General features: G+C 40.1%; 1 protein-coding gene across 1 annotated transcript in view; it reads left to right on the top strand.

Moving 5' to 3' along the window:
- rsu1 (Ras suppressor protein 1) overlaps positions 1 to 26,300 on the top strand; it is a 62,524-nt gene that overhangs the window by 19,164 nt on the left and 17,060 nt on the right. The window contains exons 6-8 of the mRNA XM_022204828.2: positions 383 to 465; positions 5,112 to 5,226; positions 7,864 to 7,996. Of these exons, the coding sequence (XP_022060520.1) occupies positions 383 to 465; positions 5,112 to 5,226; positions 7,864 to 7,996 (331 nt within the window). The remainder of the gene's footprint in view (positions 1 to 382; positions 466 to 5,111; positions 5,227 to 7,863; positions 7,997 to 26,300) is intronic.

The raw sequence follows: 26,300 nt of genomic DNA, 5'->3' as shown, positions 1-26,300 counted from the left end.
AGAGAAAAATAAAACAAGGGAAGAAAAAAAAATAAAAAAATAAAATAAAACTAAAAGAATTCTGACAATTACATAACATTAAAAAAACAAAAACAAAACAGAGGCATCTCCTTAACAAAACAGTTCTTCATAAATATTCCATACTTCTATTGATTTTTTGCTTGGAATATTGGTCAAAGCTTTCAGCAAGCTAATGTCAGAGACCAATGTCACACCAAACACTTCAAAGAAATTATTTCTGGGAATACTAGCTTCTGAGGCCACATCATAGAATGGCCACATGATAGTGGCAGCCTGTTGCAGAACCTCCAGTCAACAGTCAGAGTTTTTAAGTACACATATTGCTGAAACGTTAAGACTAACACAGACCTTTGTTTTACAGCCACTCTCCGAGCTCTTTATTTGAGTGACAACGATTTTGAGGTACTTCCTGCTGACATCGGGAAATTGACCAAGCTGCAAATAGTAAGTTTATATCTATGTGACTGCCATGATAATAACTGTAAGTCTCGACAGTTTGGTATCAATCAGTCTTCTCTCTTTTCTATCTCATCTAGTTTTGAATGCTGCAGCGAGTTTTCTAACATTGTGTTTAACATCTTGCTGTTAGTCTTCAAAGTATTAAAGCATTGTGACTACATTGTTTTTTTGTATTATGCCAGAAACCTGAGATCTTCTGAACAAGGAATCATATCTTTTCCAATATTCAGGGGGACAGGACCTCCTATAGGACAGCTATACCCTTTTATTGGATTGGAGTCAACATAAAACAGATCTTTACTTGTTAGCGTTTAACTGCACCTAAATTAATCAGCTGAGATATTTCTTCGGAAGCCTCTTCAGGTGTGGGCTGTACCTATGTGCAACAGTTTTCTATTGACATTATTGTTGTTTTCATAGGTACTGTTTAATAATTTAAAGCAGAAACCGTTTACACTGTGTGTGAATTTCCCAGAACAAATGGATATCCTGAAAGACAAGGGTTAAGGAAATCAATTAGGTGACTAGAACCAAAGGTAGAGAAGACTATTTCAGTGTGCTATGAGTATTGTACCTGAACTGTGAAATATCTATACCTCAAATGGCAACAGGAAAAGAAGAAAACTGAGTTTAATAAACAATGGGTTTTTTTCCTTTTAAAAAAAGTAATTTGCAGTTCTAGTCAAAAGTTTAGACTTCGATAGAACACTCATTTAAAGGCATTTAATTATCTTATAATTTTCTAAATTGTAGAACAATACTCATTTATTATGAACGAAAGCAGAAGGTGTGGGCTGATAGTTTTCAAGCAGCTGCAGACACTACAAAGGTAGAATGAAAAGTATTCAGCCTCACAATTTGTACTTTATTGTCTTTAAACCATATTTGCGTAGTTTGGTTTGTTGCATCGGCTTATTGTCTTACTAGAAAAAAGTCTTCACCAAAGTTGCATTTCTCTCTCAGACTGCATCAGGCTGCAGGATTTCCCTATACTTTGCTGCATTCAGTTTATCTTCTACCTTTACAAGCTTTCCAGGGGCCTGCTGCTGAGAAGCATCCCCACATCATGAAGCTTCCACCACCATGCTTGGCAGTGGGAATGGGGTGTTTGTGATAATGCGCAGTGTTTGTTGTGCCAAAAATAGCATCTAGTTTTATGGCCTAATCTTCAGTTTTGGTGTCATCAGATCAGAGAACCTTCCATGAGTCTGCCACTCTTCCATAAAGCTATGACTGCTGAAGAGCCTGGGAAATAGTTGTGTTCTTCAGTCTCTTCCATCTCAGCTGCGGAAGCTTGTAACTCCTTCTGCAGAGTCGTACACATGTGGACAAAATTGTTGGTACCCCTCAGTTAAAGAAGGAAAAACCCACAATTCTCACTGAAATCACTTGAAACTCACAAAAGTAACAATAAATAAAAATTTATTGAAAATTAAATAATCAAAATCGGCCATCACTTTTGAATTGTTGATTAACATAATTATTTAAAAAAACAAACTAATGAAATAGGGCTGGACAAAAATGATGGTACCCATAACTTAATATTTTGTTGCACAACCTTTTGAGGCAATCACTGCAATTAAACGATTTCTGTATTTGTCAATGAGCGTTCTGCAGCTGTCAACAGGTATTTTGGCCCACTCCTCATGAGCAAACAGCTCCAGTTGTCTCAGGTTTGATGGGTGTCTTCTCCAAATGGCATGTTTCAGCTCCTTCCACATATGTTCAATGGGATTCAGATCTGGGCTCATAGAAGGCCACTTTAGAATAGTCCAACGCTTTTCTCTCAGCCATTCTTGGGTGTTTTTGGCTGTGTGTTTTGGATCGTTGTCCTGTTGGAAGACCTGCGACTGAGACCAAGCTTTCTGACACTAGGCAGCACATTTCTCTCCAGAATGCCTTGATAGTCTTCAGATTTCATCGTACCTTGCACACTTTCAAGACACCCTGTGCCAGATGCAGCAAAGCAGCCCCAAAACATTACTGAGCCTCCTCCATGTTTCACCGTAGGGACAGTGTTCTTTTCTTCGTATGCTTGGTTTTTGAGTCTATGAACATAGAGTTGATGTGCCTTACCAAAAAGCTCCAGTTTGGTCTCATCTGTCCAAAGGACATTCTCCCAGAAGCTTTGTGGCTTGTCAACATGCATTTTTGCAAATTCCAGTCTGGCTTTTTTATGAGTTTTTTTCAGCAGTGGTGTCCTCCTTGGTCGTCTCCCATGAAGTCCACTTTGACTCAAACAACGACGAATGGTGCGATCTGACACTGATGTACCTTGGCCTTGGAGTTCACCTTTAATTTCTTTGGAGGTTGCTCTGGGCTCTTTGGATACAATTCCAACGATCCATCTCTTCAATTTGTCATCAATTTTCCTCTTGCGGCCACGTCCAGGGAGGTTGGCTACTGTCCCGTGGGTCTTGAACTTCTGAATAATATGAGCCACTGTTGTCACAGGAACTTCAAGCTGTTTAGAGATGGTCTTATAGCCTTTACCTTTAAGATGTTTGTCTATCATTTTTTTTCGGATGTCCTGGGACAATTCTCTCCTTCGCTTTCTGTTGTCCATGTTCAGTGTGGTACACACCTTTTCACCAAACAGCAGGGTGACTACTTGTCTCCCTTTAAATAGGCAGACTGACTGATTATGAGTTTGGAAACACCTGTGATGTCAATTAAATGACACACCTGAGTTAATCATGTCACTCTGGTCAAATAGTTTTCAATCTTTTATAGAGGTACCATCATTTTTGTCCAGGCCTGTTTCATTAGTTTGTTTTTTAAAATAATTATGTTAATCAACAATTCAAAAGTAATGGCTGTTTTTGATTATTTAATTTTCAATCAATTTTTATTTATTGTTACTTTTGTGAGTTTCAAGTGATTTCAGTGAGAATTGTGGGTTTTTCCTTCTTTAACTGAGGGGTACCAACAATTTTGTCCACGTGTGTAGGTGTCTTGGTGGCCTCTTTCACTGTTTCTTGCACAGTCAGGTTAGCCTGCCCTGCTCAGATTAACACGTGTCATATTCTTTCCATTTCTCAATGATATAGTCAGTCGTACCATATGATAATTCAGTAATTTGGAGTTTTTCTTTAATCCGTCCTCTGGCTTCATACACCTGTGTTGAATTAACTGAGTCACTTTCAAAGGGGTGAACACTTTGGCAATCACTTGTTTTACATTACATTTAGTCTTTTAACTCCTTGTCCAAAAAGCCAAATTAACACAACATGAAACAGGAAAAAAAGAAAAGAATTACAGGGTAAAATTTCCACATGGGGTGCAACTGCTTTGTAGCCCGCTCAGAGTTTGACATATGCAGTATTAACTTTGTAGCGTAGGTATGCAGATGTTGGGCTTTCTCAGAGAGGTCCACATAGACTCTCCCAGACCTGAGCGGACGGTGAAAACTGTATCACTTGAGCCCTTGCTCACTTGCTGATGTGAAAAGTATTTTATAGACCCTCCAAAAAACCGCAATTATACAATCGCATGAATTCCCGCATTCATCACCAAAATGCCGCTGATTATGTGGGGGTCAATTATTTCCCAAAAGGCCGCATAATCCCCGCAAAACAGCGCATAATTCCCACAAGAATCTCACATTTCCACGAAAAAAAGAGAAATATGCGGGTCCCACTTGATTTCACAATTTCCGCATAAAATGAGAAAACTATAACTGATATAAATGGAGTTGTGAGTTTTTATGTGACGCCCGGCCTGACATCATCAGTTCACACATTCACACACACTAGAAGCACGAGCTGATGCAGAGCGCGGCGCCAGTGTTGCCAACTTAGCGACTTTCTTGCTAAATCTAGCGACTTTCCAAAGCTCCTAGCGACTTTTTTTGTCAAAAGCGACTAGCCACAGATCTAGTGACTTTTTCTGCCGTTTTGGAGGCTGACAGGAAAACTGGGATCATTCTGCAGTTACTGTCCTCAACAAGCAGCAGGTGCTGCTGTGAGCTCCTCCCCCTCCCAGAGCACAGGCTGTCAGTCCAGTAACCCCGTAGCAGTCCCAGTGTCTGATTAGAGGACACATCACTCAGCGACCAGACGGCAGGTGAATCGCGCATATTTTTGCATATTTCACAACTGTTCGCATACTTTGCAACTTTCCGCAATGTCCCCGCATAAAATGGCATAAAAACCCCGCATATTTATTCGCATAATCAAGGATTTTAGCCCGCATAATCAAGGATTTTTGGCTGCGTTTTTCTGGAGGGTCTAATTTTAGAGGCCTTAGCATTAACTTAACTCATTGTGGTTCACTGCTTTGTGGTTCTCTGATGTACTAACCTTCAAACAGTAATCACAACTGGACTTCACTGCATTCAGCTTATGGTAATATTAGCTGCTAATACTGTTTGGCTACTTTGAGGAATCTAAAATTGGAAACATATTTTGCTTTGTTTACATTTTCTTCACTGCTTTATTCCATTTGTGTTTTATCATTTTATTGTCTTTAATTTTGCTACAGACTGTTGCAAATAATAACTATTAGGAGAAACCCTTGACTTGTAAATTCGTGCTTTAAGAAATTAATGGTGGTATTGTATCTATGTAAGTGTGAGATCATGTATGATAAGTGAGTGTGTTCTGTTTCTCTTGTTTCTTTTGTCCGTTTAGTTGAGTCTCAGAGATAATGATCTGATCTCGTTGCCTAAGGAGATTGGGGAGTTGGCTCAGCTCAAAGAGCTTCACATCCAGGGCAACAGACTGACCGTTCTGCCTCCTGAACTCGGTACTGAACACACGCAGACAAACACACAAATGTATGCGCACACATGCTGTTGTGTATGCAGTGCCTGTCCATCACTTCAGAGGGTATTAGATTAATTTTCTGGTTGCTTATGATTTCTGAGTCACAAATGGCACAACAACTTTCTTTAGGCTTAAAAAACTATGTTCAAACATATGTCATCTCAAAGCACTTCACATAGTAAGGTGAAGACCTTACCAATTTAAAACAGAGAAACAAATGTACACTTTCCTTTAAATTCTCTTTGTACAAGCACTTGACAACAGTAGGAAGGAACAATAAACCCCTCTCTTTACTTGGGAAGGACCTCCGACAGAACCACGCTTACCTCTCCGTTACCCTCATCTTCACCTTAAACCTAACTCTGCCCTAATTCTTCACCCTTTGAGAATTTGAGAATATAGGTCATTAAATCTGTCTGCATTAATGTGTCCATTAACCGTGGAGTATTTACCTCTGCACACAAATCACAGGAGAAACACTGGGTCCAACATCATCCAAAAAAGGAAGTATTCTCCTCCTTTCTCTGTCTTTAACTTGGTTCTTCTTTATAAACGGTCTTAAGGCTCGAATTACATTTTTGTGTACTTTCATAAAAAAAGTCAAAAGTTTAATCTGCATATCCAACAGAATAACAGGTGCCTCTCATGTTATTAGAATATGGTAAGAATTGTTAATTATTTTTCATTCGACCTTGCTCAAGGTATCTACAGTGTATACTTGCATGATAATGGCTTACGGCTCATGACCAATGAAACTCTAAAAAGTATGTTCATGTATGCCAGGAGTCAGCAACCTTTAACACTCAAAGAGCCATTTCAACCCATTTCCCACAGAAAAAAACACCGGGAGCCGCAAAATTATTTTGGCATTTCAAATGAAGACAACACTGCATATATCGCTTTTTTTTACCTCTATGCTCTTGTTAATCAGTCGTGATTAATTACAAAGCCTCTAATTAGATTCATTTTTTAAATTGTGTCCTTCCACTAATATTTATCTTAATGTCATTTTTGCTCCTGGACCTCATATGTTACGTAATGTTAGCTGGAAATCAATATTTTGTGAATGTCTATTTAACTTGTAAAATCTATTTATCTTAAGCTAACAACTTTTCTCTGGTAAGTTGCTGTCCTATTTTCCAAGACGACACTCCTCTGACTCTCTGACCTATTGCCTGGACATCGAGCCGTGTTCTTGCGAGTAACGTGTATTACCCTATCATGAGTACTTTTGACTCAAAGACGTGTCTTTCTTGGAGTGGAGCTTTAATATACAGACTTGCCATTCTTGAGTACAAAACGATGTGAAACTCCAGACGTTGCTTCTCCAGGAGTAAAACAAAAAAAGGCATGAAACGTGTGGGAATCGGAAGCTCCGTGTTGTCTCTCTGCAACAACTTTGCGCTCTCATGTCCCAGGGGAAAAAAAACCCAGCAGCACATCTGGTGGAGTGACACGTCAAAATAAGAGTGGTAATTTCACAATAAAACTCTCTATATTAAAATGCATTGAAACGCGCCTGAAAGGCAGAACAATTTATTTTCCAAAGTTACAGGGAGCCACAACAGAGGGCTGAAAGAGCCGCATGCAATGGCAATGGCAATACTTGATTGTTGCTCCCCTTGTTCGAATCAATGCATCAGTGTGTCGTGGCATGGAGGCCATCAGCCTGTGGCCTTTCTGAGGTGTAATGGATGCTCAGGATGCCTTGATAGCTGCCTTCAGCTTATCTTGTTGCTTGTTCTGGTCCTTCACATTCTCCTTTTGACAACAAGCTGCAAACTTTCTACGGGGTTCCGACACTGTAATGCTGTAGTCCATGCCATGGTTTTAGTAATGTGGGGAGAAGCAAGGTCTTGTTGGAAGACAAAATCTGGATCTCCAAAAAACTCCTCAACAGATTGAAGCATGTAGCGCTCCAAAATCTACTGGTAGATGGCTGCATCTTTTCCTACCACACTTTTTTTTCTAGTTAACTTTCCATTTGTATGCTTTGATACAGCACTCTGTGAACAGCCAGCCCTTTCAGCAACGTACATTCGAGTCTTACCCTCCTTTTGTCAGTGGTTGTTTTCTAGACAACCGTCAAGTCTTCCCCATGATTGTGGCTGCGTGTACTGAACCAGACTGAGAAAATAAAGGCTTTCTGCAGGTGTTTTGTTTTAAGTTAATTATGTGATTGGAGGTTTTCTCGGGATTGTGTGGGAGGGTCTTGTGGCCCTTTATTGACATCTCTGTGGCCCTCTGTACAATATTCAAGGGGTGGTTCTTGAGCTGTCAGCCGTTATCACTCAATTTAAAACAAAAAAAGACTTGAAAGAGTTCAGTTTATGTTTACTGAGTCTAGATTATATATTACTTTGAGGAATGTGTGATGGAAAATTATTAAACCTTTTCTGCCATATTCTAATAATGAGTGCTGTTTCCTTCCTTCCTCCAGTGCCCTTAACCTGACAGCTTAGTCACTCTGCAGGGTAGCCACAATCACAGCATTAGGTTGGAATGTATGCGTCTGTGTGAATATGATCAGGTTGCAATCATATATGTTCATACATAATCATAAGACACTTGATAAATGTGTCAGTTAACTGGTATGTTTGTGTCTCCCTGTCCGCAGGTAATCTGGATCTGACTGGTCCTAAACAGGTGTTTAAAGCAGAGAATAATCCCTGGGTCACTCCCATTGCAGACCAGTTCCAGCTTGGAATTTCCCATGTTTTTGAATATGTTCGCTCAGAGACCTATAAGTAGTAAGTACAAACCATTTCCATGCATATACACTGCAGTATTTTCTATACTCAGGACCTGCATTCTCGTGCAAGCAAGTGAGGGATTGTACACTCAATTGCAGAGCCGTAAAATGGCCAGAGAAAGAAAAAAGATCCAGTATATACACTATTTTATGGCAACATTTTACTACACTAAGCACTTGCAATGAGACATGATACAGCGATCAGCCACAACATTCTGACCACTGACGGGTGAAGTGAATGACATCGATCATCTTGTTTTAATTAAACATTCTGCTGGGAAACCTTGACTTGTACCACCCACCTAAACCTTGCAGGTCAAGTAACCCCAAAACCTTCAACCCCCTGTATCAGCAGCAGTCATTGATGCCAGTTTCCACCCTCAGCAGGACGTTTCACCCCGACACACCACAAAAACTGCTCAGGAGTGACCCGGGGAACACGACAGTGCTAAGATGTTCCCCCGGTTCCACACTCTCCAGATCCAGATTTAACTGAGCATCTGTGGGATGATCCAGGATCAGCCTGATCTAGGCAGGTCCCACCCTGAAACCCACAGGACCTACAGAATCCACTGCTACCATCCTGGTACCACAGGACATCCACAGAGGTCCTGAGTCCATGAACCACTGGGTCAGAGGAGTTTTAGCAGCATAACGGGGACCAACACAGTATTAGACAGGTGGTCATTATGTTATGTCTGGTCGCTGTATCTTACAGATTTTTGATTGTCATTCTCAGGTTTTGATTAAATGGCTCCCAGTTCTTGGTTATGGGCAAACAGCACTGGTCACTATGTTCCCCTGACTTGTGCAATATTTTGGGTAATTTTGATTTTGAAAACATTTGATAGCCTTGGATTTGTTCTGTATGTTGTAAATAATTTCACACATGTTGGTTGTACTATAATACTTAATTTGGATTCTTTGTTTTGTTTTCGATGGTCTTAAACTTGTGTGAAACTTTCATTTTGACTTCCTGGCAGTGAGAATAGTTGCACAAGCACTGTATTTTTTGACATATGCCTCGCCAGATTTAAAACTCAGGTAGGCTGCCAAATACACCAAGATGTACTAGTCACTAATAGACTTAATCACCATTGTAGTAACTTATTTGGTACGTACGTGAATGCAATGGATGGTCATTAGTGTGTAAAAGTCTATAAGGTCTTTTTAAAGATAAAGTATAGTGGCATCAGAATAACCCTGATCACCATACAAAACCACCTAGTTTTTAAAGACTTTTTGCTTAATTTTGATGAATTTCTATCAGTCACTTTAGTATCAAAACTATATAGGAAGGTTTTTGCTTTTCACAGCATAGAACATTGTTTTTGGCTTCTTTCATGAATTGATGTACAAACTCAAATACACATTTTTACCAACAGAACACTGAAACAAGAAACTGGCTCAGATTCTCCCATTTCAGTTCATACTAACAAAACCAGAATATAACTGGATTAATATAATTCTTTTATATGTCTAGCTGAACAAATAGTCAGGCGATTGTGATTTCAGGTGTCAAGTGCATGTGCACACATGTATGTGTTGGAATACAAATATGTAAGTCTAAAGAGTTCTCTCTCTGGTGGAGAAGAAAGTGTTGTAGTCTGCACTGTGAAGCAGAAGGCTGCTATTAATTCTTTGTTCCAGGCAACAGGACATGCTGAAAATCCTCTGAGTGAATGCCTCAAACTGCTGCTTGAGGCATGCCCTGGAACTGATCCCTGCACTGTGTGACTGTGTGAGAGACAAACGGCCTTGCCTCAACCATGTCCCAGTCCAATTTAGGTTTGCATACTTGTATGACCATCTTGCTGTACGGTCCTACAGCAGCACAAATAAATGCTTTGCTAGGCTACTTCTAAACACATCAAAATAAAAAATAAAGACACTACCATAATTTATTGTAGCCACTTGCTTACAGGAGTTAGGATCTGCACATATTTTTTTAATTACCAGCATGAATCAGAATGAATGAACAAAACAATAAATGCATTATAGATGAACAAGTTGTTCATCTAACATGGGAATATAGGGATTTGCTTGATTCCAGGTAAATCAGTAAGGCAGTTATGTTTTAAATAATGTTTAAATACATACAGTTTAGTGTCAAATAGTAGTATTTACCCTGTTTACTGTAAATCTGAGAATTTGTCTGAAACCTGGTATTGCTATCAGTGTCAAATTTGGCACCTGATGCTCACTTTAGTTTTGCTCTCATTGAAAATTAGTTTTAGCTTTGGCAAATCTTCAGTAATTTGATTTTTTTAATAGTTTTAGTTTAGTTATTGTCATCATTGTAAATGTCCCCGCTGTGGGATTAATAAAGGTTTAATATCTCTATCTCTATCTATCTATCTAACTATCTAACTATCTATCTATCTAAAAGCAAAGCAAATTCTTATCAGTTGCTATCAGCTTAAAATTTGAATATCTAAATGTTTCAATCCTGCAGCTGTTACTCTCCTTCTGTATGATCACTTTTGTTTCAGGTATTACTCTTTTCTATCTCAATATTAAATGAACAGGCTGTGCTGCATTCCCTGTGCTCTACAATAACAGACTGAAAGATGGTCTTTCACTAGTTCATTTTATGTCAAATGTTGACTGGACAAGCTCTCTGTCGGCCATGCTCACCTAGCATTAGCTTAGCATCCACTGCACAGCACTTATTCAGTCGTTGGCAGCATAGTAGAATCCATCTTCTTTGCCAGTTAGGGTGACTAGTTATCAAGCATGGCATTTTGGCATTCACACTGTGGTAATCCAGATATTTAGAACTACAGACAATATTCATAAACAGGCCATAAGATTTTGAACTTTTACACATATATTTGGCTTTTTGATAAATGCCACAGCTTTTGACTTATCATAGCTTAAGATGTATGTTTTCTTTACGCCTACTTCTGAGTTTATGTGTGTATGTCGATGAGAGTGTAAGTAATGGGAATGCCATCCATGTGTCGGAAAAACTAATGTGAAACAACATCCTGCTATTTGTCAGTGATTCTAATGCTTACTTATAAAGAGCCTACAGTGTCCTGATGCTCATGGTGAAAGACTTAAGCAGTATGACGTTTGGTTTTTGACTGGAGTTTTATTTGCTGGAGGGAAACTTTATCATGTCTCTCTGTGTTATCACTATTTCTGCCACTGTCTGCGTCTGCTGGTTTTAATCAGCTAGTTGTTATTATGATTATTGTTGCTGTTGTTGACATTAGCATTTACCTTTCACACTGCAACGTTTCAACAGGGTTAGTTTAGTGAAATTCAAAATGTTCAGCTCTTTCAGGATGTGTGTTTATTTTTATTAGTTTTTTTTTAGCTTCTTTCTTATCTTTCATGTATTTTTCAAGTATTCAGCTTATTTCAACAGTATTTGGCAATTTATCTTTAACTTTCAATGTTCACAATGTGTTTTCTATTTTTTTATCTATTTATTTTTTCCTGTGTGAACACTAGGGCCCATAAGGGTTTAATTCAGCCCTGCCTGCCAGGAACTTCCAGTATGCATGTTCGAATGAAAGCTTATGCATTATATTTAGTGACAAGCAGATCAAATCGACCCTTCACTTGTATCTGTCAGGGTGGATGATGGAGTGTTTAGAAACTCATGTATCATGGATTGTCACTCTATCTATGCTATCAATCACTGTTAACTTTGAAGTCAGCATTCATAGCAGTAACACATCCATAATTTATCTAAAGTTTTCATTTGTAAACTTGTATAGAAAGCATACATACACGCATGTTTGCACAGCCATCATTGTTAAAACATTGCATTGATTTTTTTTCATCGTGGACAACCTAACCCAAACCTAAACCAAGGCTCACTGATGTGTATAGGTAGGAAAGGCTGGCCCCTGTGCTCCAATCCTGTAGAAGAGCTACTATAGCACAAAATGCTTAAAACCCTAGTGTTGGCTATCTTAAAAATGTCAGATTAGGCAGAGCATCACAACTTGCCACATATATTAAACTTATTATTAAACTTTATTACAGACACAGTGGTCCAGATAAGAACAAAACAGTACATAAAAAAACACAAAATATACACAATATAGTGCTGTGAACCACTCAGACTGCCCTTTCTTAATTGCATCGACTGCTGGCATCTTGGTATCTGATACCACCTGCACAATATTAGGCACTGAGTAATATTGTGCAAATGCTTGTACCACCAAAACAGTTCAGACCAGTACGGGTGAAGACATGGGACTTCTCTGGGTGTCCTGTGTTGTTTGGTATCAGGATGTTGGCAGCAAATCCTTTGTGCCCGGTGGGTTGCAGGGAGGGGTCTGTTTAGATAAAGTGTATTCAACAAATGCTTGGTTGGATTGCTGTCCAGTTGCTGTCACCAGGGACTGCCGTTGTGATTGCGGGGGGAGTGTGCTTGGTCTGGTTCATTACTTAGGTTTGTGGTATGTGTAATATCCAAAGGAATGCTAAATTCTCAAGGTTTCCTAACAGAACGTTGGATTTTTATAAGATGATCAATGTTACTGATTTTACTGGTCACTGTTTTTATATGTTGCCAGCGTACCCTGGCTAGAGAGAACTTAAGTCATCATGATGTTGTTTCAAACTGCTGTTATATAAATATAGTAGTTATTAATGTTATGTAATTCAGCTGATTAGATGCTTGACATCCTAAGATCATCTGTGCAAACATTTGTTTGAAAGTGTAAAGTGCATGGTACAGATCAGGAAGAAAACTAAAGCTATCGCCTGCTGCTGAGAGACCTGCTGGTCCAGAATCAACCCAGAATCACCAAATAGCAGGTCTGTAATGAACTTGAAGCTGTTGGAACACAGGTGTAACTGGCCACCATCAACAGGTCCATAGGTGTTTTACATCACCATGCGGGCTGAAACGGCAGCGTAGCTCGAATGAAGTTTGCTGCTGATTGCACTGACAAGGCCTTCTGGAAGAAAATTCTGTGGTCAAATCAAGCACAAATTGAACTGTTTGCCCATAATTACCAGAAAACTGTTTGGAGGAGAGAAGGTGAGGCACTTAACCCCAAAAACACCAAAAATAACATTGAACACAATGGTGATAGTATTGTAATCTGCAGTTGTTTTGCTGCTACTGGAACTGGTCTTTGACACAGATTAAATGGAATAATGAAAAAGAGGATTACCTCCACATTCTTTGGAGAAACCTAAAATCAGCAGCCTGAAAGTTGGGCCTTGGATGCAGTTGGATTGCCCAACAGAACAATGACCCCAAACACACAGATGGTGGGCCACCAGAACCGTTGTTGCAAGAGAGAATTATTCTATTATGACGATCTTGGAGGAAGGCTCTCACTAGAGCTCAGAGGATATGATAGATTCAGGAACAAACAGACGATTGGGAGGACGTGGATGGTGTTGCCTGTGAGAATAGCTACCAGAGACGAGTCCTGTTCAAGAGACAGACTGGTGGGAAAGCTGTTCAATGTTCTGGGATTCGGAGTGTTAGGTGAGGACTGAATCTTTCCAGGAACAATGTTCACCAAGACCGATGAAAGTCCTGCCTATGAGCTGACCATAGGTAGGACAGATTTTTGTGGTCGGTACAGACCACAAAGAGGTGAGTGCAGCGAAGGATAACCGTAACCAACAACAAGAGAAGATGGGACGGGTGCAGCATACAATCACTTGGGGATCTTTGACAAAGAACGGCTCTGACTCCAGAACTGCAGGCATCTACCTCAACAACCGACTGTTTGGCTGGATCAGTTTGAGAGAGAACAGGTGCAGTGAAAAACAATTTTGTAAGTTATAAGAAAGCTAGGTCTGTTGTTATGACCTGGTGAATGGCACCTCAGAGGATGTGAACTGAACTGAGTGGCACTGCTACTTTGCTGTACTTCTTGATGACTCTCCTGTAGAAATTAGCAAAGCCTAAAACCTTAAGCTGCCAGTGGGTTGCAGGGACAGGACCATTGTCCACCACCTCAACTAAGCTGAGTTTGCTTTTACTTGCCCTTTCTTTATGATGAAGCCTAGTAAACCAACAGAGATAACATGATTTTTTTTTTTACTAACGACAGTTCAGAGGACATAGTAGTTGTGTGGAACATGAAGTGTATAAGGCTAGGGGCAATGGCTGAATTGGCAATATGAATGACAGAAAGTGCTCCAAGTGGTGACATAGGCAGCGGACCAGTCTATATTGGTCCTAAAAGACCTAAAATGTGGGGAAACATGGGTGAGGGGATTACATAGAAGAAGATACTGTCATGATTACCCAGAGGTGGATGCTAATTGGGACAGTGTGGTCAGTCACATTGACCAAAAGCCTTCTTTCAAAACCAACAATTTCTTTGGGGTCAGGAAGTCTTTATGGGTAAGTTGGCAGACCTTTAGGTCTGTCTTATTAGAACCCCCCAGGTAGCTGGTGAGCCTGGTCTTTTGACAGTGAAGGACATTTGCTCATGAAATGACCGGCGAGCCCACAGTAGATGGCTATTGTAAAATTTGCAGAATGTCCCCTTGGAAAATAAAGTATTTCTTTTCTATTCGAAAAGTTGTGATTTATTATAACAAAAGTCTCAGAATGAACAGTGGTGGCTGAGGGCTGGATGACTTGGTCAGGGACAGCTGGTGAACAGGGACCAAGGAATGCTGAAGCACAATGAACTGAGTTAACAAAAAGTCAGTGAGGCACAGAGGCGGATCTACACAGGAGATCACAAGTAGTCAGGAAATAGGAATTTCAAAGTAACTACAAGTAGAATATTCAGCTGAATCACTGGAGACACTGGGGATTTACTATTGCTGCACTAAAGGCGCAGAACAATCTAGCATTTAGTGGGGCAAAGCCCAGGCTTTTGATGATCTGGAATCGTGTGCCTCATCAGACTGCCAGAGGAAGCCAAACCACTCCCTGAGCACAACATGAAAGGTCAAAGGGAGAGAAGAACAAAACAAGATCACAGTATGAATTACATTTGTTGGTGCAGAATGTGGAATTTAACTTCCCAACAGTTGCTACCATAGAGAACAAGCTTGACAACACTTAGTAATTCGCAAAGGAATTAATTCTCTATTTTGTATTAGCCTAAGTAGTCAAGGCAGATGTCATAACAAATTAGGGAAGGACACAAAGTAACTGATAACATCCAAGTAGGAAGTGAAGCTAGGTGTCTGCATATTTTTTTCACCAAAAGGTATGTTGGAGCTGGTGCTATTTTTTGCTGAACAAGTCAGTCTGAAATTATTTCAACAAAACAGAGAAGATGGTTTGTATGACCCCTGAAATGATTCACTTTATACGTAGATTGACAGAACTATGAGGATTAAAGAACAGCATCTGGCGGCATAGGCCAGACACTGGGCTGTTGTGTTTGTATTATGAGCAAACCTAAGACAGTGACCACATCATGCAGTTAAATTTCTATGGAAACGCTAGTCAGGTTACAGCATATGGTGTGTACATCACAGATTCAAGCCAAAAGTATAACTCCAGCTAAATTGTGATGTTACACTATTGTTCATCACTGCAGCATGTTGCTGTGTTGAACAAGTAAAATAAGACTTTCAGCATTCCTCAGTTATTCCTGTGGTGATGCACAGGAGCAGCCTGGCCTCATCACTTTCACAAGCATACCTCTAATTGTGGCTATTTTCAGTTTGTTCTCTTGTGATGGCCATCGCGCTGAAGACATTGCCTTAGTGTCTATGTGTCACTGTTGTGAACAGATGGTGAAAACTCGTAAGTGAGAAAAATATATCTGAAAAACTACAACAGAGGAAGAAAGGATGTACACACACACACACACACACACACACAGACTCCTAGCAGCAACAGTCTTTAGACAGGTGTGAATATTTAAACAGCTTAATTTACACCTGACTAAATGTCCTTCATCTTTCAACTGTGTCAACACACACATACACACACATCTGTCCACTTGTAGTTTCTATCTACTGGAAGTAGAAATAACATTATGATATTCTAAAGTATTTTCCTTGGTGTTATCCCATGCATTCATCACAGATATGATCAGTGGACAGTTTATAATTAACAGATGGAAAAAAAAACACATACAAGTATATGTACTGTATTGCTAAAGGTATTGTGAGGTCTGCTTTTACATGCACATGAACTTTAATGACATCCCATTCTTAATCTGTAGGGTTTAATATGGAGTTGACCCTCCCTTTGAAGCTGTAACAGCTTCAACTCTTCTGGGAAGGCTTTCCACAAGGTTTAGGAGTGTGTTTATGGACATTTTTGGCCATTCTTCCAGAAGCGCATTTGTGAGGTCAGGCACCAATCAGAATCAGCTTTAATGGCCAAGTACGTACACAACATGCAATGAATTTGGTTTCGGCTGTTGGTGTCACCCTAGGAATATGGAAGAGAATAATAAAAAATAAAGAAGCTACAGAAAGAGGAGCAGAGAGGAAATAAATAGTGGTGATATAAAATTAAATATAATACAATATATACAGAAATGTACAGCTAGAAAGGAATATATAAACACAGTAGCACAAATGAAATTACGTGATGCAGTGCAAAAAGCAGAGAATGATGTACATGGTGCAATAAATACTGTACATATGCTTTTGAATACTGTCTATTGTACAGGTGTGTAGGAATGGCTCAGCTGTTTATCAGGGTGATGGCAGTGGGGAAGAAACTGTTTTTGTGTCCAGTGTTTTTTGTGTACAGGGCTCTGTAGTGTCTGCCAGAGGGGAGGGGTAAAAGAGTTTATGTCCAGGGTGAGTGGGGTCTCTGATGATGTTCCCTACCCTCTACCTGGTTCTAGCAGAGTACAGTTCCTGGATGGAGGGTACTGTTTTCTGCAGTCCGTACTGGGTCATGTGTGATGCTCGATGAGAAGACCTGGCTCATCCTAAAGGTGTTCTGTCAGGTTGAAGTCAGGACTGTGCAGCCAGTTAAGTTCCTCCACACCAAATTCATCCATCCATGTCTTTATTGACCTGCTTTGTGCACTGGTGCGCAGTCATGTTGGAACAGGAAGGGGTCATAATCCCCCCTCCACCAAACTTTAGACTTGGCTCAATGCAGTCACTCAAGTACCGTTCTCCTGACAACCACCAAGCCCACCTGATTGTCAGACAGTGAAGGGTGATTGGTCACTCCAGAGAAGGCGTCTCCACTGTTCTAGAGTCCAGTGGCGGTGTGCTTTACACCACTGCATCCGACGCTTTGCATTATGATGTAAGACTTGGGTGCAGCTGCTCGGCCATGGAAACTGTTGGGTTTAAAACCTGATAAACACAGAGACAGCAAAAGGAAGGAGAGACAGTACTCGAGCTCTTGTATTTTACTTGCTGCAAGGGGAGAGAGAGAGGCTGTACACACCGTAGCATCAGCCACCCAACTCCAAAGAGCCTGTCTCCCCTGCGTCTTTTTATTTGCTTCAGACAGGCATGTAACATAGAGGGTGGTACCATGACTCAGCATGAGATGACAATGGAAGAAATTTTCTTCACAAGCAGTAAGATATTAACAGAAAGACCTTCAGAGGCAGACATGTGGTATTTGTGTCTGCTTTCTTTGTTATCTTCATCACCTAGAAGGCCTAGTTCTGGTCACCTCTCGGTATGTGCTGTGTCTACATGTTTCTGCCATAAAGTGCACGTAGAATCATGGTTTAAAGTACATACAGAGTCATGGTTCAAAAGGCACATATGTTTCACAGTCACTCAATGATAAATTAATGATAATCTAAAAGCAAGTATTCTATTCTAAGTATCCTAAGTATATTTCTTCTAACATAAGTACTGTAAGTATTCTAAACATAATTCTTCTAATAGAAACCCATTCCAGGAAGCTCTCTATGCCTGTTCTTGAGCTAATCTGAAGGCCACATGAAGTTTGGAGGTCTGTAGTGATTGACTCTGCAGAAAGTTGGGGATTTCTGCACACTGTGTACCTCAGCATACGCTGACCTCGCTGTGTGATTTTACGTGGCCGCCCACTTCGTAGCTGAGTTGCTGTTGTTCCCAATTGCTTTCTTTTTGTTATAATACCACTAACAGTTGACCATGGAATATTTAGGATCAAGGAAATTTCACAAATGGACTTATTGCACAGGTGGCCACCTATCCTGATAGCATACTTGAATTCACTGAGCTCCTGAGAGCGACTCATTCTTTCACAACTGTTGGTAGAAGCAGTGCTTGCCCAGGTGCTGGATTTTATACACCTGTGACCATGGAAGTGACTGGAACACATGAATTCAATTATTTGGGGGGGTGTCTCAATATCTTTGTCAGTATAGTGTAGATGAGTCATATCAGATCAGGACAGCATTTTTGTTGGGTTGGGTGGCACTGGTGAGCAGCAGCACGGTTTGAGTCTTGTTGTTATTTCTTTAAATCATTATTGGTTATGTTTGTATTCGATGTACCTATTTATGCACTTGATTGAAAAGTACATTCTTATCATTTCTTGCTACAAGTTATTGTGGTTACAGTAAATGTGGCACATGAACAAGGTGTCAGGTTAAATTAATACATTTTTCCTGAACCACAGCTCCTAGTCATCTGAAGTCAGTCCTGTGCAACTTTTCACTTTCACTTTGGACGGACATTACACCGATCAGAATTGTTTTTTGGCTTTCCTACGCTCTTTTTTTGTTAAAGGGCCCTGTTCTCTATGTCAAATCTGGGAGTACTAATGATATAGTTTCATTTTCATTGTCTACTGAAGGTTTTTCACCAATGAGTGACTTAAAGTGGACAAACCACCTACTGACATGATCTGCTTGACAAATTCCTGGCATGATGCCTCTTTTCTGAGCCTTCTTCCCAGTACTGTTATACTGAGAAGATGCATTTACTGACATGGACACATGTTGGGGTAGTTGCTGCCAGTTTTGGACATGCAAAGCATTGGCCTATGGGGAAGATCATCATTCAGAATAAAGAATTCATATAAAATCAGCTTTTGCAGATATCCTCTGTAGGCTGACTTAGGGTGAAGACAGGGGACACCTGGACAGGTAACAGTCTATCACAGGCCTACACATAGAGACAATCAATCAGCCACACTCACAATCACACCTACGGACAATTTAGAATTATCAATGAACCTAAGCATGTCTTTGAACTGTAAGAGGAAGCCATTTGACTATTACGGTTATTTTTGTTGATTTCATTTGCAGGTAAAGTGGTGCTCTCATACACACATACATGTCCCTCAGAGCACTGGTGGGTCAGCAGGAAACGTAACTAACTAATGATAAGTGCAGAGAACTTTGCCACCATTGACTAAAAGCCCTAGTTGTTTGTCATGAATCTTAATTAGGATCTTTTCTGCTCCTTTCCTCTCTCCACCCATGCCTTTCCTCTGCCTTTTTCTCCCCCTCCCCACTTACCCTTCCTTATCTAAACTGTTCGTTCTCTTCTTCTTATGCATGTTTCAGTACTTGTAAAGGATACCACTAAATTGCTTGGCAGCTCTGGTAAGGATGAGTTAGCTGTGAGAGGAAGGCCCCTATCAGATCAATGGCCTTTGGCCTCTTTGTACATTTATCAGACACACACATACATAGTTTTTAACTATTTAACACACATGGAAAATGAAAGCAAATGCCAAGTTTCATTGTCTTTGCATACGCACATGCACACTCTCATACACTTACACAACTGTGCTTTGATTAATTAAGCCGTGTGGAATAGCACAACTCCATAAAGACATCATCAGGAATCTGAATCCATTCGCTTCTTTTCTTCTGCCTTTAATTGGCCCTAACAGTTCATCACTGGAGCAGCACATGAACACAGACACACACAGACTCACAGACACACACACACACACACACACACACACACACACACACACACACACACACACACACACACACACACACACACACACACACACACACACACACACACACACACAATAAATGGGAAATCTTTATGTTGATCTCTAGCTAGAACCGTTAGTGCTCTATATAGCTTGTAAAAAAGCATAATGTAATGGTCTTGGGCACTGGTGTGCGTATGTGTGTGTGTGTCTGTGCATGGCCACGTGGATATCGCATGTTCTCAAGGGTTCTGGCCTCTTCAGCACTCAAAGATAGAGAGAAAAAGAGTGTAGGCGACCACTGGGATCACATGTCTACTGTTTGTCTTTACAGCACATAGTTTTTCAGTTAGATTAAAATAAGAAGATGCTCGTACTTATCCCATACTGAAACATTAAAGCCAGTCAGTGTAGCAATGCAAGGCAAAACATACATGTACATGCACTACAAAAAGTCTTCACGCCACCCTTGGAAGATTTCCCCTCTGGTTGCTTTTCAACAGTTAAATTAATTTGACTTCATTTAACTAAGAATTTACAAAAAAAGACTAATCACAAAGTGAAAACAGATTTCTAAAAAGTTATGTCAATATATTAACAATGAACATATCACAAACAGTAAGGAAATATGAGTTTGACAGATAATTTCTTTGTTGTAATGATGCTTCTGGGCAGTAAATCTTATACCATTGGAAAGCCTGCTCATTTCCTTTTTAAGTGGTGCTACATTTGTAAGGAACATGCATTTGTGGTATAAGCAGCAGAGCTAAGTCTGTGGGTTGTGCCCATGAAAAATCTGAATGGGCACAATGCAGAGTGGGGAAGAAAGGGGATTTAAGTGACTTTGAACATGGCATGGACGTTGGTGCCAGACGGGCTGGTCTGAGTGTTTCAGAAACTGCTGATCTTCGTTAATTTTCACGTACAACCATCTCTAGGGTTTACAGAGAATGATGCAAAAAAGAGAAAATATTCAGTGAGCTGCAGTTGTGTGGACGGAAATGTCTTGATGTGAGAGTTCAGAGCAGAATGGGCAGACTGGTTAGAGATGATAGAAAGGCAGCAGTAACTCAAATAACCACTGGTTACAACCAAAGAATGCAGAATACCATCTCTGAACCACAACATGTCCAACCTTGAAGAAGATGGACTACAGCAGCAGAAGACCACACCAGGTCCCTGTCAGCTGAGAACAGGAAACTGAGGCCACAATTCACACAGGCTCACCAAAACTGGACAACAGAAGATTAGAAAAACGTTGCCTGGTCCGATGAATCTTGATTTAAGCTGCAATGTTCAGATGGTCAGAATTTGGTTTAAACACCATGAAAGCATGGATCCATCCTGCCTTGTATCAATGATTCAGGCTGGTGTTGGTGGTGTAATGGTGTGGGCGATGCTTTCTTGGCAGACTTTAGGCCCCTTAGTACCAACTGAACTTGACTCAATTGATACTGGCTGACTTGACAACTGTCCAGAACATAATCATTGCTGAAAGGGCTGGCTGTTCACAACGCATATGAATGGAAAGTTAACTGGAGGGAAAAAGTGTGCAAAATGGATGAATGCAGACTTGAGAGGACGGTCAGGAAAAGCAGTTTCAAGAATGTTATGTAATTCACTAGCAATGGACTGAGGCTAGAACCACAACATCCGAAGTCACCAAGCACAGATGTGTCCAGGAAATGGGGTACACGTGTTGAATTCCTATTTTCAGGCCACTCCTGAACACTCAACAACGTGAGAAGCATCTTACCTGTGCTAAGCAGAGAAACAACTGAACTGTTGCTAAGTGGTCCAAAGTCCTCCTTTTAGATGAAAGTACAAGTTGCATCCTAGAGTCTGAAGGAAGAGAGCCACAGGATCAAAGCTGTTTGAAGTCCAGTGTGAAGTTTCCACAGTCAGTGAAGATTTGGGATGCCATGTTACCTGCTGGTGTTGGTTCATCAGCAGAATCAAGTCCAAAATCAATGCAGCCATCTACCAGCAGATTTTGGAAAGCTTTTCGGAGATCCAGATTTCCATGGATATGAGCTTTAAGCCTGTATCATCAAAGTTAAAACAAAAAAGGCTTGAAATATTTCAGTTTAAGGTTACTGAATCGAGAATATATGTATTTTTCACCTTGAGCAACGTCTAATGAAAATGATGGAACGTTTTCCACCATATTCGAGGTACATGAGATCTTATCATTGCTGTATCTATTTTTTACCCAGCAGCTTTTGTCATATTTCCAGAAGACCATCAATAACACCATGAAAGAACCAAAATGTATGATTGTTTTTTGTAACAGACACATTGGGTTCAATGATTCCATCATGGAAAATTCATACTTAGAATGATCATTGTAAAGTCAAGACTGTCCTGATATACACCCCCTGTCAAAAGTTTTAGGACACTTTCTCATTCAAATAAAGTAGAACCTCTCCTACAACTTTTGACAGGGGGTGTATCTACCAAATTTGGTACACATATGCAGCACATCAGGCTGAACAAAAAAGTCAGTGACAACCACATTCCAAACCCAACAGGAAGTGAGCTATTTTGCGTTGAATGTCAGATTTTGCCCATTTTTCATTTTTTTCTAGAGCGAACTGCTCCTAGGGGGAAACTCCAATTCACTTCAAATTGGGCCAGTACATACAGGAGGCCTTAATGATCCAAAGTTATTAAAATCTTTTTCCAAAGTCAAAGGGCGTGTCCGTGGCGGCCTATGGAATTTTGATGAAATTTCAAATGCTGTGTAAATGCCCTGAACATGCTCCAAACTGCCTGAAACTTTACATGTATGATCAGAGTCCTGTCCTGATCACATCCATATGATGAAATACACCCCCTGTCAAAAGTTGTAGGACAGGTTCTACTTTATTTGAATGAGAAAGTGTCCTAAAACTTTTGACAGGGGGTGTACTTGGTCCTTAAAAGTGTATGTAAACTTTTATTATTTAATACAGTTTTTCTGAACACTAACATGCACTTAGCACTTTGCGCTGCTTCAGCACTTTGCGCTACTTCAGCACTTTGCGCTGCTTTTTTTGTATGAAAAGTGCTTTATAAATAAAGTTTGATTTGATTTGATTTGAAATGTTCAAATCCCATTTTATATTTACTTCTTTCACCATAGGCAGATTTTTTTCTTTTCAATTGTTAAACAGTGAGTGACTACTCTTGTTCATAATCACCCCTGAAAAGGACATAGTGTTTTTGTTGCTGGTTATTCATGTTTTCTGTTTCCTCTCCACATGCAGCCCACATTTTGTGTCCACATCTGTGCTACAAGAATGGTAGTGCACATGCTCAGCAGTAGCATGCATGTGTGGAATACTCAGATATGACCTGCAGCACAGAAAGCGTAGTCGAGACTGACATATTTACCTTGATGCATATTCATTTGATGAGCTGAATATTTTGAAACTCTCCAGTTGTGACTATTGCCAATACTGCAGCTTATTCCACTACTGTTTAATTTAACATTACAATAACATTATTATACACGCTAGTAGTAAAAAAAAAAAAAAAAAAAAGATTCAGAAGGCTGCATTGTTCTTCCCTCTTCACACTGATTTGATTTTCTCTTTCTGACACAGTGCCTGATCATTTCCCTCCTTCATTCCTCTTCTTCCTTGCAGATCTTTTCCCCACTCATCCATCAATGCTGGGAACCCACAATTATGCTAACGCGAGCTTGTTATGAATATACCAACTGTGCTGCAATGGCACTTATTGACTAAATGAGTAATCACTTTTTTTTAAAGTAGCATACACAATCAGTCACCAATATCCTGAACTCCTCCAGCAGCTTCGCACATACTGTTACAGTATCTGCTGCTGTTCTTTGTTTCTGCCTCCAGTTCACGTAGAGCTGTAATAACATGGCATATATTGACAAAAAGGAGATCTCTGTGTTGTAAAATGTTATTTTTTCTACTGTCTTACAACGAAAAATGAATTGCTATACATTACATAAATATGCCTATATTTGTTACATTAAAAATAGAAAAATATAAAAGAAAATATTTAAGTTTTAAAGAAATAAGTTGTTGTTTTTTTGGTGATGTGGCATTTTAAAATGATTTCATAGGCAATTATCAATAGTTGAGTGAAAACTTGCAGAAAGTCTAATTGAGGTCAAAATGTGTTTCAAGACGCCTAATAACAAATTATAGACACTTTCATTGACGGGATATGTGATAAAGGAAGCAAACTGATGCTTCATCTTTTGTGGTCTCTGTCTTCTTTGTTTCATGAGTTGGTGAGTTGAGTGCCTGTGCTGACAGATACGGTGTTAACAAGACTAACACTGTGTCTACACAGAAGTCATACCGTGAAAAGAATGTTAGCAGAGGAGCACCTTCAAAGCCCATCTGTGCTCACACGGGATGCATTCAGGCACAGTTATTAAATGGAGGTGCCTTGTCATTTAGCAGCATCCAGAACCCAAACATAGGTAAGAAGGAGTTTTGAAACCCAAAAAACATGCTTTGGGTCAAGTTTTCCACCAAATAGCAGGTATAATAAGTAAATTGTAAGCCTCTGCACAACCTATATAGACATCTGTGTATGTCTACCATTAGACGGACAACTGAAAAATGTGTCTGAAGTACATCCTTGATCATCATGCCATTAGTCATGATATTCTTATCCGATTGAATCTGTGAGGCCACAGCTACAAGTATTCAACTTACATCAGAGTTCTGTTCCTACTGATCTACAAGTCCATTTCCACCATAAGTCGGACCAAAGACGAAAATATAAACAAAGTCGTCACATGAATCACTATATCCATCAGTTCTTCCAAAATGAAGGGCAAAAAGTTAGCAATTGTAGCACAAGCCAAGGTGGTATACAACCGGAGAGCGTAAACAAAGCCATCATATAGCACCGCATGACAACTTATTTGTCCGCTCCGTTCTCCAGCTAATTTCATGTAACCAGTTCCAATGTAACAACAAAACACCGTAGGTCGGTGATGTCGTAAACCAAGGACCCCCCGTATATTACATCAGAGATCTTGATAGCTTGGATAGCTTATAAAAGCTACTCACCCCAACTGTTCTAACATGATTGGCTGTATGTACAGAAGTACGAAAAGGATATTGCCTTACCTCAGAGCTCACTTTTTTCGTTCTTGACAACTGTTTTTGTCACTTTTCAAGTGCGCAATTGAATGCAACACAAAGAATGTCTTATGAATAAACTGTCTAAAAATGTGTGCTGTGAATGTGCTGAGTGAGTGAGTTAGCTTTACTAATCACTACTGTTCGCAAAATGCAAATTATGCCAATAGGAATGTCTTTAGCTTTGTAAATATTTGATCATAAGCAAAGATATACAAAAATTTAACCAGACTATGCAAAGTTAAGGGATCACTAGAGTGATACGAATACCCAAATTGAATGGTAATTCATCCTTAAGAAGTAGAGCTGTCTCAGTCTGGAACAAAGTTGTGGAACAAAAGACTGATGTCAGAATCCCTTGAGCCATGCTGGGTAAAAACTGTCAACTGCCCCAAGGTCTGGTTGCATCCAGATACTCCCAGGAGCTTCCTGCTACCCTGCCCCTACCCCTGCCCCACCCACTCCACTGAGACCCAACAGCCCAGTCGACTGGGCAAGAAATTCTGAGTCCAACTTCTCAGCATACTGAAATAGGAAGGAATTACCCCCTGCAGGGGACCAGTTTGTCCACTGATTGCTCTCTTTCCCTTTCTCTCTGTTTCTGTGTGCTACTCTGCACAAGCCTGCTGTGGTTTTGATGGGCAGCACATAGAGGAGGCTTGGCAGCATTTAATTCCCAGTTGAGAGTGTGGACATGGGACTGAAGCAGACAGGAGAATGCAAGACACTTCAGTTGCAGACTGACAGTTTTCCACCATACACGGAGTCTTTGTGTGTATGTCTGTGCATGTGTTGTGTGTGCGTGCACACACCGGCATGTCAACATAGACTGTAAGATGCATGGACATTATGGCCAAGCTTTTCTAGGGTCTGTAAAATCAAAGGTTCTCAAAAAGATGTTTAAAATTTTGTGTTTTAGTTTTGATCTTTGAAGAGCCATAAGCTACTTTGGTGGAGAAGATATTGATTTGGCCATAGATGTTTGGGTGGAGCAGAGACAAGTGATTGTCGACCCACACAACTGCTGGTGATACACTGGAGGTCTAATTAGGCTCACAGTGCAAGGACAAGATCTTGCCAATTGCACTTCATATGCAATTTTCCTTTGTCACAAGTCTGTTTTTACAAACACCTGTTTGGTCATTTTCTCTCACCAAACCAGCTGGCCTGCACGGGCATGGTGGAAGAAACACAAAGTGCACTGTTACAGTTTAATTTTGATGCCCATTTTGGCAAGAAAACACCTTTGTTTAAAAATCTGCAAGTAACGTTTCTTACTGCAAATACAGACTCAGGGCTTTCACAGCTTGCTGACAGGAGCATTAGCACCCACACCTTTCCAAAAATCATTCAGCCCCTTTCGTTTATGTCATGTCCTTTCAGTTTGCTACACACTTTTCATTGCA

The sequence above is a fragment of the Acanthochromis polyacanthus genome, chromosome 20, assembly GCF_021347895.1.
Source record: "Acanthochromis polyacanthus isolate Apoly-LR-REF ecotype Palm Island chromosome 20, KAUST_Apoly_ChrSc, whole genome shotgun sequence".
Classification (NCBI taxonomy): domain Eukaryota; kingdom Metazoa; phylum Chordata; class Actinopteri; family Pomacentridae; genus Acanthochromis; species Acanthochromis polyacanthus.
This window is presented reverse-complemented; position numbering and strand designations above follow the sequence as displayed.